Here is a 14,647-nt window from a genome sequence, read left to right as displayed (position 1 = left end):
CAGCCTTTTCCTAACTATGTTGGGGTCGGCATCCAGTCTAACCGGATGCAGCTGAGTACCATTATTTCATAAGAAGCAACTGCCGTATCTGACTTCCTCAACCTAAGACTGTTATATTATACTAAAACATTTTACTAAGGTATATCGTGAGCTTTATTCAAAGATTACAGTAAATAATATCTTTCAGTAAACATAAACAAATTATTTGTGTTCAAAAATATGGCAGTAATGCTTAATACGCAATTTCCTTGTTCATGATTTCACGAGTTCATGATTTCCTCTAATTTTCCTATCGGCAGCAAAAGTAAGACGTCAGAAATTATTACGAAATTATAAAAGAGATTATTATGAGTATATAGTGGCCGAAAATAAATTGTAAAGTAGCAGTATTAAAGTGTTACTCAATGACATTAGAACAAAAATATTGAGTGATAACGGTATTGTTAAAGATCAATTACGGTAAGTGAGTTTCTACAAAGTCAGGGCCGAATCAATGTGGACCAAAATGTAAGCATGTTAGTACTTTATTGAAGTACTTTTGTAGGTAATTTTAAAGCAACCAATCTTTTTTATAATCCAGGTTATCTATTCTCTATTTGAATTGGCAGAAATATATAAGATGGATTATAATCTCCAACAGTTTCAATTTATTTAAATACAGTATCAATTAAACCTACTGCTTATTCCATCATTATTTGAAAGCCGAAATTGTATTTAAACAACTTTGCCTACTTATAAAAATAAATCGATAAAAATTGAGTCGAAATACGAACTTGGAAAAATAACGAACTCTTGAAAGGGCTCGAAAACTACCCGACTTCGGTTTCAGTAATTGGACCTCTTCTATCTAGCGCCCTCAACTTTCGCCAGGGTCAGATTTACATTTTAATAATATATAATACACACACACACACAGTACTATATTTTTGTGATTATACGTGCCTATAAATATGATTCGCTGTTTGCGTAATATTACAAAAAACAAACGAGTTCTTGCCGTAAAAAGTTTGATACGCAGTTAAGACTGGTGTTGGTTACTGTATTATATTTACAGTATATACTTAAGAAATGACGATGATAAATAATTTTACTTTTAACTGACAATTAAAGGATTGTCTTTAGAAAGTGGAAATATTTTTCAATATTTAGTTTTACAATTTATTCCATATCCATTGCGTATTTCGACAGCTAATAAACATATCTGAACAAATAAATTCAAAGCACCCCATTTGTTGCCAAGTTGTATGACAATTGACTAATTATGATTAGTTCAATTAGAATAGAGTATAAATATATCTCGTCTGGCTATTAGTAAGTCTCTGTCTAGGTGTAATAGTTTAATTTATAGGTTTAGCTTTCTAAGCAACTCAATCAAACGACTATAGACGACTACTTAAATATTTATATCGATCAAAAATTGCAACACAAGTCTATGCAATTTTTTACGTCCATTCCCTAAAAAATAATTTAATTAAATATCGTCTAGTCTGATACTTACCATTTTCCCATATAATACAGTCCAATTAAAAAACAAAACAAAAAGGCGACTACTTACAAAAAAGTTTTCACATCCAAACTTTTTCTCACCAACCAGCACTTCACTTCACTTTCAAATTTCGAAACACATCACTCGTTCATTGTTTAGTCGATATTATAATAACAATAATAAATTAGTTAGTCGATATTTCACTGGTGATGATTTGTGATGATAATAAGTGATGACTGCGTGTACGTTTGTTTCGTTCGCGCGCGGTCTTGCTACTGGTGGTGTTGTCGGGCGGGCGGCCCGCCCAGATGTTATCTCAGAAGTACCATTGGACGCGACGCGAGATATAAGCGTAAGCGGGTGGGCTATTGTTTTGGTTATTCTGATAATAGGGTGAACTTGTTTTCGGTGGATTTATGATTCCGTTTGGGCACTTTTAAATTAGACATATAAATGAAAACGGTGCCATTACAATCGGATTTTTGACGTTGCAAAAAATGTCTTTTCGTTCGCTCCAGTGTTGGTTTTTATTTCACGAAAAGTGAATAACTGGGTATGTTATTGTAAAATCTCCAACCAAAGTAAATGAAGCCTATTTATTTGTCAAGGCGTTATCGCACCAAATGGCAGCAGTAAGTCGTTAGGATTTGCAGTTTTACAATGCCCCTACGAACAGAGCGTAGAAATTCCGCTAGTTTTGAAGCGCTCGAGAATACAAATTACCCGCTATCGCTTATGCATCAGACTAAGCATCCCACAGGACACCCCGTAGTCGTCAATTGTTTCACTCGTTAAGCACTTGGTAAACACGTCTGTTTTAATGATGAGAGCTGCAAAGGTATCTGCAGTTTTATATCTAACCCTGCGTGTTTGTTTTCACGCAAAATAAAAACAATTTGATAAGGTGACCTCCACGGTCCCTTGGATTTTGTTGACAATCAACGTGTAGGTAGGGGGAGTCCGGGAGAGTTTACCCAACTTCGACTAAAATGCTCATAAATCTCATTATATTCATAAAAAACTATTTTCAAAAAAATTTACCCTAAGCTGCATTATTAAGGTTTATTTTTTCTTAAGAAAGTTTTGTAAATCATTAATACTTTTTGAGTAATTAACGATTTCTACGGAAGTGAGATTTGGCTATTATCTCCCGTCTGGGTGGGAGACTTGACCACCCGACAAGGGAGACTTTACCCTTGGTAAAATAAAAATAACAAATTATAATTAAATAAAGAATTAAATTAAAAAAAAACATGGCATATAATAATTATATAGTTTCAGTCTGTCTACAGTAAAATATCTGGTAGGTACCTACATTTAACAATATCTTAAAAAGGTAAAGCAAGGACAGATTCAGTGAAAAGACAAGTGACAGTGAGACAGACCCTGAAGACAAACCCAAGTATGATGATAGCTCATGGACTATCAGAGCTATCATCATACTTGGGTTTGTCTTCAGGGTCTATCTCACTGTCACTTGACTATAAATCTTGTCTTTTCACTGTATTTGTCCTTGCTTTACCTTTTTGTTTCTTTTTAGTTATTTTAATTATGTTTTTTGGCATCTTGATTCTCATCTTGGTGTCCCTTTTCTGGTGTTTTTGTTAAAATTTAAGTTTTTCCGGGCTGTCTACTACGACGGAGTTTCTTTCTGGGAGAAGGTTTGGGAAAGGGATGAATCGTTTGAGGCAAAATTATTTTAGTTTTTTGTCGTGAATCAGAATCTACCGTTGTCCTATCTAGATCTTGAGATATAGAAGCTAACCCTGTTAATTGTCTTATTATTGAAATGGCTGGCTCAGATTCCTCCGTCAAAATTGATGGTGAACTCCCTCTAGACTCTGCAGTTTCATTTATTTTTCATTTAAAAATATTACTGCAACAGAAACAGAGGGAGATTACCCTGGGTAAAGTCTCCTCCCGTCGCCTTGATAATGTCTCCCACCCCACACCAAGCTATCCGTTATTCAATTTACAAAAGAAACTAAAATATCCAAGTAAAATCTGTCTGTCGTAAAGGTTATAAGGATAATTACACTAAGGGTATGTATTCATCACTTGCTGGAATCTATAAAAAGTAAGCGACAATAGTCAAATAACGAAAATTGAAAAAAAGTACTTGCGGTGCTCAAAAACGTGTATTTACTTGTAACTCTAAAAAGAAACTTCCGACCGCAACAACGCCGCGTAAGTAAAGTGGCAGGAGCCTATGGGTTGTAAGAAGTGTGGCAACGTCGCAATATCTAGGTAAACAGAGATTCTATGACCAGTGGCTATTGTCTCCCACCTGCTAAACTATCCCGGACTCCCCCTAAATATTGGAGATTTTTGGTATCATCTTTACTTCTGAGGATTTTTTTTTATCCCATTTTCAAAACTTTTTAGCAATAAAGAAAGCTCGCTCGCCATAATAGATATATACTTACACTAAAACAAAGTTTGACAAAATTTGTATTTTTTCCTCGATATTTCAATACATTAAAATTGAAAGTTCTCTTCTTGATATGTTCTATGCTTAAAACGAAAACATTCATTAGAAAATCTAGTAAAAGTTGTGCAAGTAAGAGATCTTTCGATAGATGTTAGTCATCAATTGCGTCATTCTATAATGTGCACTCGATTAACGACCACGCACGCACTAACTTATTACCTAAGTATATCTACTCAGGGCTACGGGATTGTTCGAAGGAGTTATCGCGTCCCTCGTACATTAAGAGCTTAAGAAGTTACATGTTTTAGTTAGACTCACGCAATGGGGTCATATGATGATATCCCATCAAAAAAATATCCACATAGGAGTACATAATTTTGTTGAATTGCTTTTTTCTACATATTTCAAAGACATTTTATTACATTTTACTTAGCAGCCAGTTCTCAATTGACCGTACAGGTGTGCACACAAGTTATTTTAATAGGTATCAAGTTTTGATTTTAATTTAATTACTTTATTTTCTGCTAGTCATCAAGTTTTATTTATGAAGTGTAACTCCATCAAGATTATCAATACATCAAGACAAGAGCAACAGCTCCAACAATACGTACCTATATTTTATTTTACCCATATCAAACTCTAATCAGTTAAGAAAATGTGCATGCAACCATCAGTCCAAAAGTTCCTAACATTTGAATAGATACCACACCAATAAGAGATGTGTAGAATTTAATATTCTCCAGCTACTTATAACAAAGAACTATGCCAGGATTATGATGTCATAAAAAATTTAATAAGCCGCTCTATGCCACAGCTTTGCAAAGTATTTACCTAATAATTGCGCTTCTACGAGACGAGGCCAAAATAGGTCAGTACCTATTTATACTTATTATGTGAAAATTCTTGTCTATAGTATGTCGCTCGAGCTAGCACTATGCATCTCGGTGTGGTCTCCTGACCCAATTATGGCAGGTAAGAAAGCATATATTAATTTAATAGGTACAGTCAACTTCAGGTCAGTGGTAACAGTTTTATAGGAAAATCGTACTTATTACTATTGAGTTAAGGTGCATGACAGTTACCACTGATGTGCAGTCCACCGTACATGGGTTGTGTTGCGGGTCCGGCTTTGTTTAAAAAAATATGTTGTTTTATTGTTAAGTTAAATATAGGTACCACTTATTGACTGCTTTGAAAAATATAATTTGAGATCCTACACAGTCATAAGTAGACTGCTCAATCAAAAAATATAGGTACAGCCTACGCGTACCTGGCTATTGTATGAAACTACAAATAGCTTTGGTACTAAATATAATTAGGTAATGTTATATTAGGTACTTTAGTAAAAAATACTCACAATAAACCTCACAAATAAGAACTTCAATTATAATTTTGTTAGTTACCTATTTTTATATTATCGAAAAGTTCAACACCTACCTAATTAAGATTTTTACCTATTCATCATATTTAATGTGATCTTACCTGATATAAAGGTTACCTACAAACACGTCGGTGCCTACAAATTGAAATGAAAGTCAAAAGAACGTCTCGAATCTTGTAATTAAAGTTCCAAATGATATAAAGGGATGCGTCGATAATTTATTTTAGCAAGGTCACAAAGGTTAATGTAATTAAACCTAGTGATATGTAGATTTTGTAGTTACAAGACATTTCGAGCCAGGTATATGAAGATTGCTATCTAACCAAAAGCGAAAATAATAATGCAACTAGGCATGCAATAGTATTATGTGATAGTGGACAGAGAATATTGAAGTAGCTTTTCTTAAAATCGGGCGCCGCAAGCTAGGTAAGAGACTACTTTATTAAGTTCGAGAGTTCGATTTATTCCCTTCCGCGCATGATTTAGGCACTTCGTACACGGCCACACGGCCGCGTCGTAGCGTAATAGCGTATCGTAAGCGTACAAGTACAACGCTACAACGCTACGCGTATTCGTAGGTAGTCTCATAGGTAGGTACGCGGTAAAGTAGGAAAGTAGGAAATGCTCGCGATACGCTTTATACTACGACGCCGTATGCGAAGTTCCTTACAGCCTTACTAAGCCTGATTCGTTCGGGCAGGTTAAAAGTTCACGTCATCACGTGAAGCTTACCTATTTGGTAATTAACCGAAGTTTTTGTTATGAAATCTCAAAAATTAAGTGGGTTTATTATTTGCAGATAGATACACACAATAATACGTGTTGTTTGTGTGGCGGGATGATAACCCTCGGCCGACCTCGACCACAGAAAATGATAACACGTTGAGGGCGCGCGGGAAACTGGACGACCTGCAACACGTCTGAAAACTTCGGAAAATAAAATTTGCAGCATTCACTAACAGGGAGTAGATACCCAGAGATACCTTACGATAGATACCCAGGGAGTAGAAAACTATCAGGTAAACTTGTCTACGCCAACGTAGGAAATTTTGAATAGAAGAAGAGACTTCACCAAAGCAAGACATGAAAGAATTTTGTAATAAGTAAAGTATGTACCTAATTGAAGTTAGATGTGATAAACAAGCTTAGGTATTAATCATGTAGATATTGAAATTAGTACCCAGTTGGTATTACTCACTATTTTCAGTCAAACTACATGAACGAACCGTTTCTGTTATTCTCAATTCATCAAACCCCTGGACTCTATATCTACTTAATGTGTAATTTCCTTAGATGGAGGAAAATCCCTACACAGTGATTTCATCACTACAAGATAAATAAAGTAGATAGCAACGAAGAAAGTAAGTACCTAGGTACTTACTCGTGTTACTTACTCATATAGCAGGTATTATATAATACCTGCTATATGAGTAAGTAACACATGTCACAGAAAACTTACGGGTATAATTTAGGTGGTCATCAAAAATATTTTTAAGACTCTAAGCTGAGGCACCAAATAAAATAAACAACTCCAAAAAAATTTAATTGACTTTATTAAAAAGGCACTAAAATATATAATGCTATGATCCAAAAAAAATAAAATAACATCACAAAAATCGCAAATCTCGCACAAATATTATTTTTGGTTCCCAAAATGGATTAATGGTAACCAAATTCTATCCAACTAAAAGATTAATATTACTACCAAAAAGTTAGTGACGAAAACGAATCGCTGCAAAACCGACTCCACGTAGTCTTGTCTGCCCTACCCCTAGAGTGCAATTCAAAACCGAGTAGGCGCGGAGGGGCGACGCGGCCTGCGAGCTGAGGCGCAGGTAGTTTTAAGGCTCGCCGCTGCGGCTGAGGCTGGTCGGCGGAGCCGGCCAGCAAGCCGAAGCTGCGGTGGTGAGCGTGAAAACCATCTGCGACGATAAGCTCGCATGGGACCGCCGGAGCCCTGCAGCGCCGGAGCCGTGACAGAAGCCATGCTTGCTGCATGTTGCGTGCTTACATTTTACTACTGAGTTACACACAAATTCATATAACAATAAATAAGCGACTTACGTTTGGGAACCCTAGTATATTAATTGGTATTTGGGAAATATTCTAGCGATCGTTAGCTTTTTTAGTCTAACAAAAATGACCAAATTAGGAGTCATGGTATTACATAATTGGTAACATCTAAGTAGTGACAATATATAATATTTGGTCTAAAGTGTATTTTAAAGGCGTCCATATATTTTTTTAGTAGTCAATAATACGAAAAAATGGTTTTATCTAATAATATTTTTGGAAACGTTATTTGGTGACCATTTATCCATTTTGGTAACCGTTTAGAATTTTTTTGGTAGTAAAATAGGTACTTTTTAGGGTGGTGTTTAAACATAAGCCAAAACTTACACGCACTGCCAGTAACCAACCCTCCACGTAGAAGTCGCAATGACTTTGAAAATCTCAGTCCACAGTCCGTTCGATGTAAAAATTCCGCTGTAGACATATCGGCATTATCTGAAAGCGCACCCGCCCGCCACATGAACACAGGCGGCGCGAGCGCACGTGCCCGTCACGCTAGCACCGAGCCTTACGCAATGCTCCCGGAAGCTCTCGGGTTTATGGATTTATTTGTTATGCTGTATTTTTATAGAGATCTATTTTATGTTGGGTGTAGATATGATGTTTGCTGGTTTAGCTGTCAAACATTAAAGGTTAAAACTGTTAAGGAGATTCAATTATTATCCAATTGTCACATTATTAACTTAGCATAATCAAGCCCCAGGTTAATTTTCGTTATACCTATGTTCTATGCCAGTTGAGGGGTGGCAAGATAAAATTATTAGAATTGCCAATATTCTATTAGCAATTCTAAGTAAACTCTGTAGATAGTTTGTAATAAATAAAATTATCTTCTGATTAGTTGAAACAAATTATAGACTTCTATAGTTACACACAATTACTTTTGTTTAGATCAAGTTTCAAAGTCAAACTTCATTCAGTTCAATCAAGAAAGAGATAACAATTGCTAAATAAGAAAATACATTTCTAAGTATTATAAATGTTTTATTTAATCTTTTAACTTTAGGCCATTAACATTAGCATTTAAACCTATATTACTTTGTTCAAACAATTTGCCAAACAGAGAACTGTATAATTCATTCTTGCTTTCATCTGTCCAAGATACTGATTTTTCAGGTGCCATAAAATTCACCAACTGATTATGAACAACATACTTAATCTTCCTTCCCTTTGTTGCTTTCGTATCAACTTTCCTTTTCATTTTACTCCTCATTTGCTGCAATGCAATCCATTGCCGACTCAACTGTACTGGGTCTGAAATATCAGCTGACTTGCATTCAATTAACTCTCTTAGCAACTGATGATAGAAATCACTATCGTCAAATATTTCTGGGATATATTCATCATTGTCTTTCCTGTCTCTTGTTACTGGATTGACTTCTTCATTATCAGGATTGCTTTCTTCTGGAACATTCTTTTTGTAACCGATAATGTCATATTCAGACCTCTTTAGCTGTGTACGTCTGACCAATTTCTCTCTGTCAGAAAGAATGTATGATATTTGTTGAAGGATTGTGTTAGTTGGCGTGTTCTTTATGTTGGTAGCTGTTGCAAGACGTGTTTTGTCATTCCATTTTTGAATTGAAGTGTCTCGGAATGATTTGAATGCTTTGTGTGTGGTTGATATATCACTTTCGTAGTCTTCCAGTTTACGTTTCTTAACTGGAGGAGTTTTATTCTTTGTAGATGTTTTAACTTCTTTAGGAGAATCTTCCTCAGCATCCGTGTCAGATGGTATCTCCTCATTATCCGTATCACTTGGTATTTCTTCGTCACTTTCTTCTTTAGCGGATTGCTTGGCATCTGCCTGCTTGCTGAGTTTTTTGTTACAAAGAGTCTTTGTCTCTGGATATTTACTTAGAAGTAAATTTTGGAGTGTGAGTAACCTGGAAATAAAAAGGTATTAATTAATAAACATTATATTAGGAATATTAAATATACATTGAGTTAATTAATAGTAAGTAAACTTACTTGTCTAACACATTAGTGATGTTAGTTTTAGTGGCATTGGTCTCTTCCAAAAAGTCTTCATTCTCCTTCAATTCTGTAAAGACCTCAGGCATAGGCATTTGGTTGGCAGTGTTCACACATCTTTGCAGATGTATCCTCATCTCCAGCAAGCTCTCCCACAGTAGCAACTGATTTCTAACACAATTGCCTTTCTTAGCTTCTTCCGAATTGTTCTGTTTCTTAACATGTTCAAAAGTTTCCTTCATTGGTTCCTCCATTGCACTGATATCATATCCTTCGCCCTCATCATCATCGTCTTCATCGTCATTGCTGGCGTCATCACCGCTACCTTCATTGTCATCATCAGAATCGGCATTCAATTGTTTCCGGAACTGAGTGATGCTATAGTCATCACTTTCACCCTCAGAATCCTCTGAATCGAATTGCTCATCCGCAGTCATTGTTTTAGATAGGTCAATCCCTGAGCCCGACTCATCGGAGTCCATTGAAAAGTCTTTATTTGACTTGGATAGTTGTGTATCATCATCATCGGAACTGTCGTCTTCTGCCGATTCTTCAAGATCTTTTCGGGATACGACTTGACCCTCATACTTCTTACTAACCTCACTCAGTAAACCTACATTTCTCTTACGAAAATCACTAATAGCGGCTTCCACTTCACTGTCTGATGAGCCCAAATCTGCACGAGTAACAGTTTTCGGTTTTGTGCCGAAAACTTGGTCATCTTCTATATCAGCACGTGGCTTTACCGTCAGAGCATCAGCTATTTTGTCTGATAACAGTTTTTGAGGTGTTTTCTTCTGTTTTATCTTCATTTTGGAGTTATAATAGTAATTTTAACCAACAAATAACTTCACGTGTTTCTGTGTTATGACATTTCTTTGACATATTGCCAATTGTCACGCATTCGCTATGCCAAACGTTTACGAAGAAACAAAAATTATTAAATGATAATTCACTACTTAATTCAAGAAAATAAAATCAGTTAATTTATAACCAATATTAAACAAACACATAATTTTATTGAATAGTTGCGAAGCAAATTATGTTTAAGATTTTATAGTAAACATTGTAATAACGTTAGCACTAACGTTAGTTAGTAGTTCTGTAAACGCTGCATATTCATATCATTTTTTTGTAGCATCGAAAAGAATTCTGAACCCGGGCTACGGATAAGGTTGGCTTCGTTTTATGGCTGTAGAACTCGGTTACTGAAACAAAAACGCATAAAGTTATTTGCTATTTTGCACATTTGCAAATAGTTACAACTTTGTGTGCACCTACATCTGTAAACAATGCCATTCAGACCACCAATCCGTTCAATTGGCGGGAAACGGCAAACATTGACAATTAATTTGACACAACGGTAACAACATTTCTATTAAAGAAAATATTGAAGTTCCAAGCACAATAAATAGCGAATTATTATCCAAAATGCCCAGAAAAAGAGTTATGACGAAACTCGTAACGTGGTTAAGTGAGGAAGTAAATGATCCACAAAGTTTGACCCCATCATTTCATCACTACGAGTAAGTTAACCTGCAAATCCCAAACTGTTTCAATATCCGTGAGCCTTCGTATCATAAATTAACTTTTACTAGAAAGTTTCAGTTCGGTAATATCATAGCTGGGATTGGAGATTACGTTCTTATTTCAAATGCTGATGCGGCGGAACCCGATACGGAGACTGGTTGTGATGCGGCGCGAATTATATCTCTTTATGAGGACCGTTCCAACTCCAGTGATCCATTTAGAGCCAAAGTTCAGTGGTACTCGAGACCCGGTGACCTGCCAAATTGGTGCTTCAATAACATAGAGCCCATAAGTTTTCACGAAAAGGAGGTGAGTTATATTTATTTAAGTCTTGTATGAACAAATAGGTACTTTGGATATATTTTTACAACATAAAATAACGATCTTCTTTTGTATATCAATTGTGTAACTTCATTTTCAGGTAATAGAAGACCATCGTCCATTCAACCAAGATGTGTCAATTGAAACTTTCTTCAAAAAGTGTACCATTACCCTCACATTTACAAAAGACGTGGATGAAGGTGATAGTAAACCATACAACTACATATGCAGATACCGCCTTATGGCTATGGGCAGACGTAAAGTATTAATTGAACCAGTTCTAGACCAAGAAAGAAAAGCTTTAGCATTACTAAACACACCTAATAAAACTCCATCTAAGACAGCTACACCAAAAACGCCAAGCAGCTTAGTCAAAAGAATGAGTAGAGTATCCCTCTCTGAAAAGAACTGGAGTATCAGCAAAAATGACGGTACAAAACTGCTACTCAAAAGAGCAATATTAGCTGACAAAAACGAAAAGGATTCCCCTAAAAAAGGTACACCAACCACTACTCCCAAAAAAGTTACAGAAACACCAAAGAGTTCTAAGAAGTTATCTAAAAATACCATTGAGGATGTTTTGTCTATGGAACTTAAGGAAACCTCTGATGATGAACTACCAACTCTCATCATAAGACAGCATGTACCAACCACTCCAAAAAGAAAGCAGTCAATATCTAAAATAACAAAGAGGAGACTCCTAAAAAGGTTTTAGTGTTTGAAGATGAAGAAAGAAGTACTCCTACAACTAGATCAGGTAGAACAAAGGCAACAGTTAATTATCAGGAGCCTGAAGTTTCACCAGTAAAGAGAACGCCTAGAAGGACTGCTCGTAAAATGTCTGAAAGTGATGATGATTTTAAGATTTCTTCTCGCACTCCTAAAACTCCAAAGACCCCAAAACTCCTAGGACTAGAACACCAGCTCAAACACCTAGACGCAGTGTAACTAAGAGAATATTGACTAGCCAACTTACTCCAACTTTACATAATAGGGCTCACTCCATCGACAATGTTGATGGTAAGAACTTTTAATATTAATTCATGATGATACTTCAAATACTGGCCTATTTAATTGTAATTATGATTTAATGTATTGCATTTGCAGAATTCCTCAAAGAAAACAGGGCCCTACCTGGCAGGGAAAGTCAGATGGAAGAAATACTGTCATTTGTTAGGTCAAAACTCCTTGATAGCACCAGTGGGTAAGTTTTTCACACATCAGTTCTCTTCTAAATTTAAAATGACCATAGTTCAGCACTTGATTGTGTATTTCTTTCAGATGTATGTACATATCAGGCGTACCAGGCACAGGCAAGACAGCAACCGTGTGTTCAGCTCTAAAATATTTGAAAGAAGAAGTAGATTTGCCAGACTTTCAACTGGTAGAGGTCAATGGCATGAGGATAGCAGAGCCTCGCCAAGCTTATGTGCAGATATATAAACAGCTTACTGGTATGATAGAATTTTTCATTTCCATAAAATATTTAGTTTTAAATACTTGTGACTTTATAGCCAACGAAAACAGAACATATTCAGTTAATCAATATTATTTCTATCTTGTAGGTAAATCTGTAGTATGGGAACAAGCCTGCGCCCTTTTAGAGAAGAGATTCACTAATCCTGGACCTAGAAGGACACCTACAGTATTGCTTGTTGATGAGGTAACATATTACATACTTTATTGAGTTACATTAATATCTTAAAGTACATAGTCTCTTTAATATTTGTAAATACATTAATATCTTAAAGTACATAGTCTCTTTAATATTTGTAAATCATCACATAAAAATGTTTAGTTAGTTCCCATCAAAAAACTGCTTCTCCAAAGGTCGTTTTGACTCCTCCTCCAAGGCAGCAGTTACACTATTGTAATGTAACTTCAGACAACAATCCTACTCAGCAACCATACATTGAATGCAACAATATGTATCTTTCAGCTGGACGCGCTCTGCACCCGTCGTCAAGACGTCCTCTACAGCATAATGGAGTGGGCAGCCCACAACACGGCCCTCCTCACAGTGCTCGCGGTCGCCAACACAATGGACTTGCCGGAGCGAGCGCTGGCGGCGCGCGTGGCGTCGCGCCTCGGCCTCACGCGCCTCACCTTCCCGCCCTACACTCATACGCAGCTGCAGAATATTGTGGCCTTGAGACTGGCTGGTGCTAATGTCACTGCTGATGCTGTTCAACTTATTGCTAGGTTTGTATGAATTAGCTATTTAACGTTTACAGGTTTTCAAATTCAATTACTTTATACTCCAAACCTATGCATGTACTTCATATAATAGGATATATCCGGTACCTAAAAAAAAAACTATTGGTTTTGCTAACAGAGTAGTTTTTTTGTCAAATCTCACAGTATAATCAGCAAAGTTACCATTTGCAAGCAAAACTAATTATTTATTGTTTTTACGGATCAGGCGATAGACATAAATATCCTGAAACATCTACAGTGTAGATTCTACACTGTGCATGCTCTGGTAATCTGACATTTCCAAATCTAAAAAATATTTAACTTTATAGAAAAGTAGCAGCAGTATCGGGCGACGCTCGACGGGCGCTAGCTCTATGCTCTCGCGCTCTAGAACTGGCGGGGCCAGAGGGCGCGGGGCTGAAGGAGGTGCAGCAAGCCCTAGGGAAGCCGCGTCCAGTGCCGCAGTACGCGCGATACGGAACTGCTCGCCTGCTGAGAGGCTCATGTTGAGGGCTGTGGCTGCTGAGGTGAGATGTCTAACTCCTTATAAACACCATGCCCAACTAGACGAAAGGTTATACCAGACATAACAAGGCAAAATCTATACTAATATTTTAAATTGTTGGTACCCTAATGGCTCCAAAACTGTTGAACCGATTTGAAAAATTATTTCACAGTTGGAAATCTGCGCTATTATTTATTAACCCTAGTAACATAGGCTGTATTTAACTGGATATGGGCATACGTTCTTACTGGATGTGGGTGATACCGCGGGAAAACTAGATATACAGTGTTATTTGGTATTCTATCTATGTTCCTCTCCTAAAATATTTCCTTTCAATTTTCTCCAGGTGGAAAGAACAGGCTCAGACGAAACGACACTTTCCCGCGCTTTACAAACAGCAGCCGCCATAGTTGCCCTCGACGGTCGTCCATACAAGACAGCGCCTTCTATCCGCGCGCCAACGCCGTCCCAAGCTCAAGCTATATGTACGAGGCTGGCCGCGCTAAGACTTTTGTTACTAGAACCTAAACCAGCTGAACCCAGGCTGTTACTGAATATCAGTGCTGATGACGTACATTATGCCACAAAGCAAATTATTGTTTGATTATACTACTGTTGTGATTTACGATTAACTACAGAGCGCGCCATTCTTTTTGTTTATAAAAATCCTTAATTTTTATTCATATTAATTGCATTGACTATACGCCGTTTGAGTAGGCACTTAACTAAAGGGAACAATCTTCGAATATG

At 36.7% G+C, this 14,647-nt stretch overlaps 3 protein-coding genes across 3 annotated transcripts in view; 1 reads left to right on the top strand and 2 right to left on the bottom strand.

The window, feature by feature from the left end:
• Positions 1-1,885, bottom strand: part of LOC110384063 (adipokinetic hormone/corazonin-related peptide receptor variant I) — an 82,752-nt gene extending 80,867 nt beyond the window's left edge. Inside the window, exon 1 of the mRNA XM_064038068.1 lies at positions 1,556-1,885. The gene's annotated coding sequence lies outside the window, so the exon portion shown is untranslated. The remainder of the gene's footprint in view (positions 1-1,555) is intronic.
• A 6,449-nt stretch (positions 1,886-8,334) lies between these two features.
• On the bottom strand, positions 8,335-10,241 carry LOC110370200 (protein AATF). The gene is made up of 2 exons (XM_021325948.3): positions 9,343-10,241; positions 8,335-9,257 (listed from the first exon to the last, which is right to left on the bottom strand). Exons 1-2 carry the CDS (start codon positions 10,155-10,157, stop codon positions 8,360-8,362), a joined length of 1,713 nt encoding a protein of 570 aa, XP_021181623.3. The 5' UTR covers positions 10,158-10,241; the 3' UTR covers positions 8,335-8,359.
• Positions 10,242-10,495: 254 nt separating this feature from the next.
• Positions 10,496-14,646, top strand: Orc1 (Origin recognition complex subunit 1). The gene is given in 12 exon segments (XM_064038141.1): positions 10,496-10,871; positions 10,944-11,184; positions 11,297-11,875; positions 11,878-12,088; positions 12,091-12,216; positions 12,304-12,400; positions 12,478-12,650; positions 12,762-12,859; positions 13,136-13,398; positions 13,722-13,831; positions 13,834-13,919; positions 14,244-14,646. Coding segments are annotated over 12 exon segments (2,337 nt in total). The 5' UTR covers positions 10,496-10,776; the 3' UTR covers positions 14,502-14,646.
• The last annotated feature ends 1 nt before the right edge of the window (position 14,647 follows it).

This window comes from Helicoverpa armigera, chromosome 15 (assembly GCF_030705265.1).
Source record: "Helicoverpa armigera isolate CAAS_96S chromosome 15, ASM3070526v1, whole genome shotgun sequence".
Classification (NCBI taxonomy): domain Eukaryota; kingdom Metazoa; phylum Arthropoda; class Insecta; order Lepidoptera; family Noctuidae; genus Helicoverpa; species Helicoverpa armigera.
Note: the sequence above shows the minus strand (reverse complement) of the source record. Positions and strands in the feature narration are given on the sequence as shown.

What these genes read in the sequence shown, in the direction of transcription:
- LOC110370200 (XM_021325948.3), bottom strand. Translation starts at nt 10,157, where the DNA reads ATGAAGATAAAACAGAAGAAAACACCTCAAAAACTGTTATCAGACAAA. An exon ending in ATCACTAATGTGTTAGACAA is followed by an intron (nt 9,258 to 9,342) that starts GTAAGTTTACTT and finishes TTTTATTTCCAG; the next exon opens with GTTACTCACACTCCAAAATT.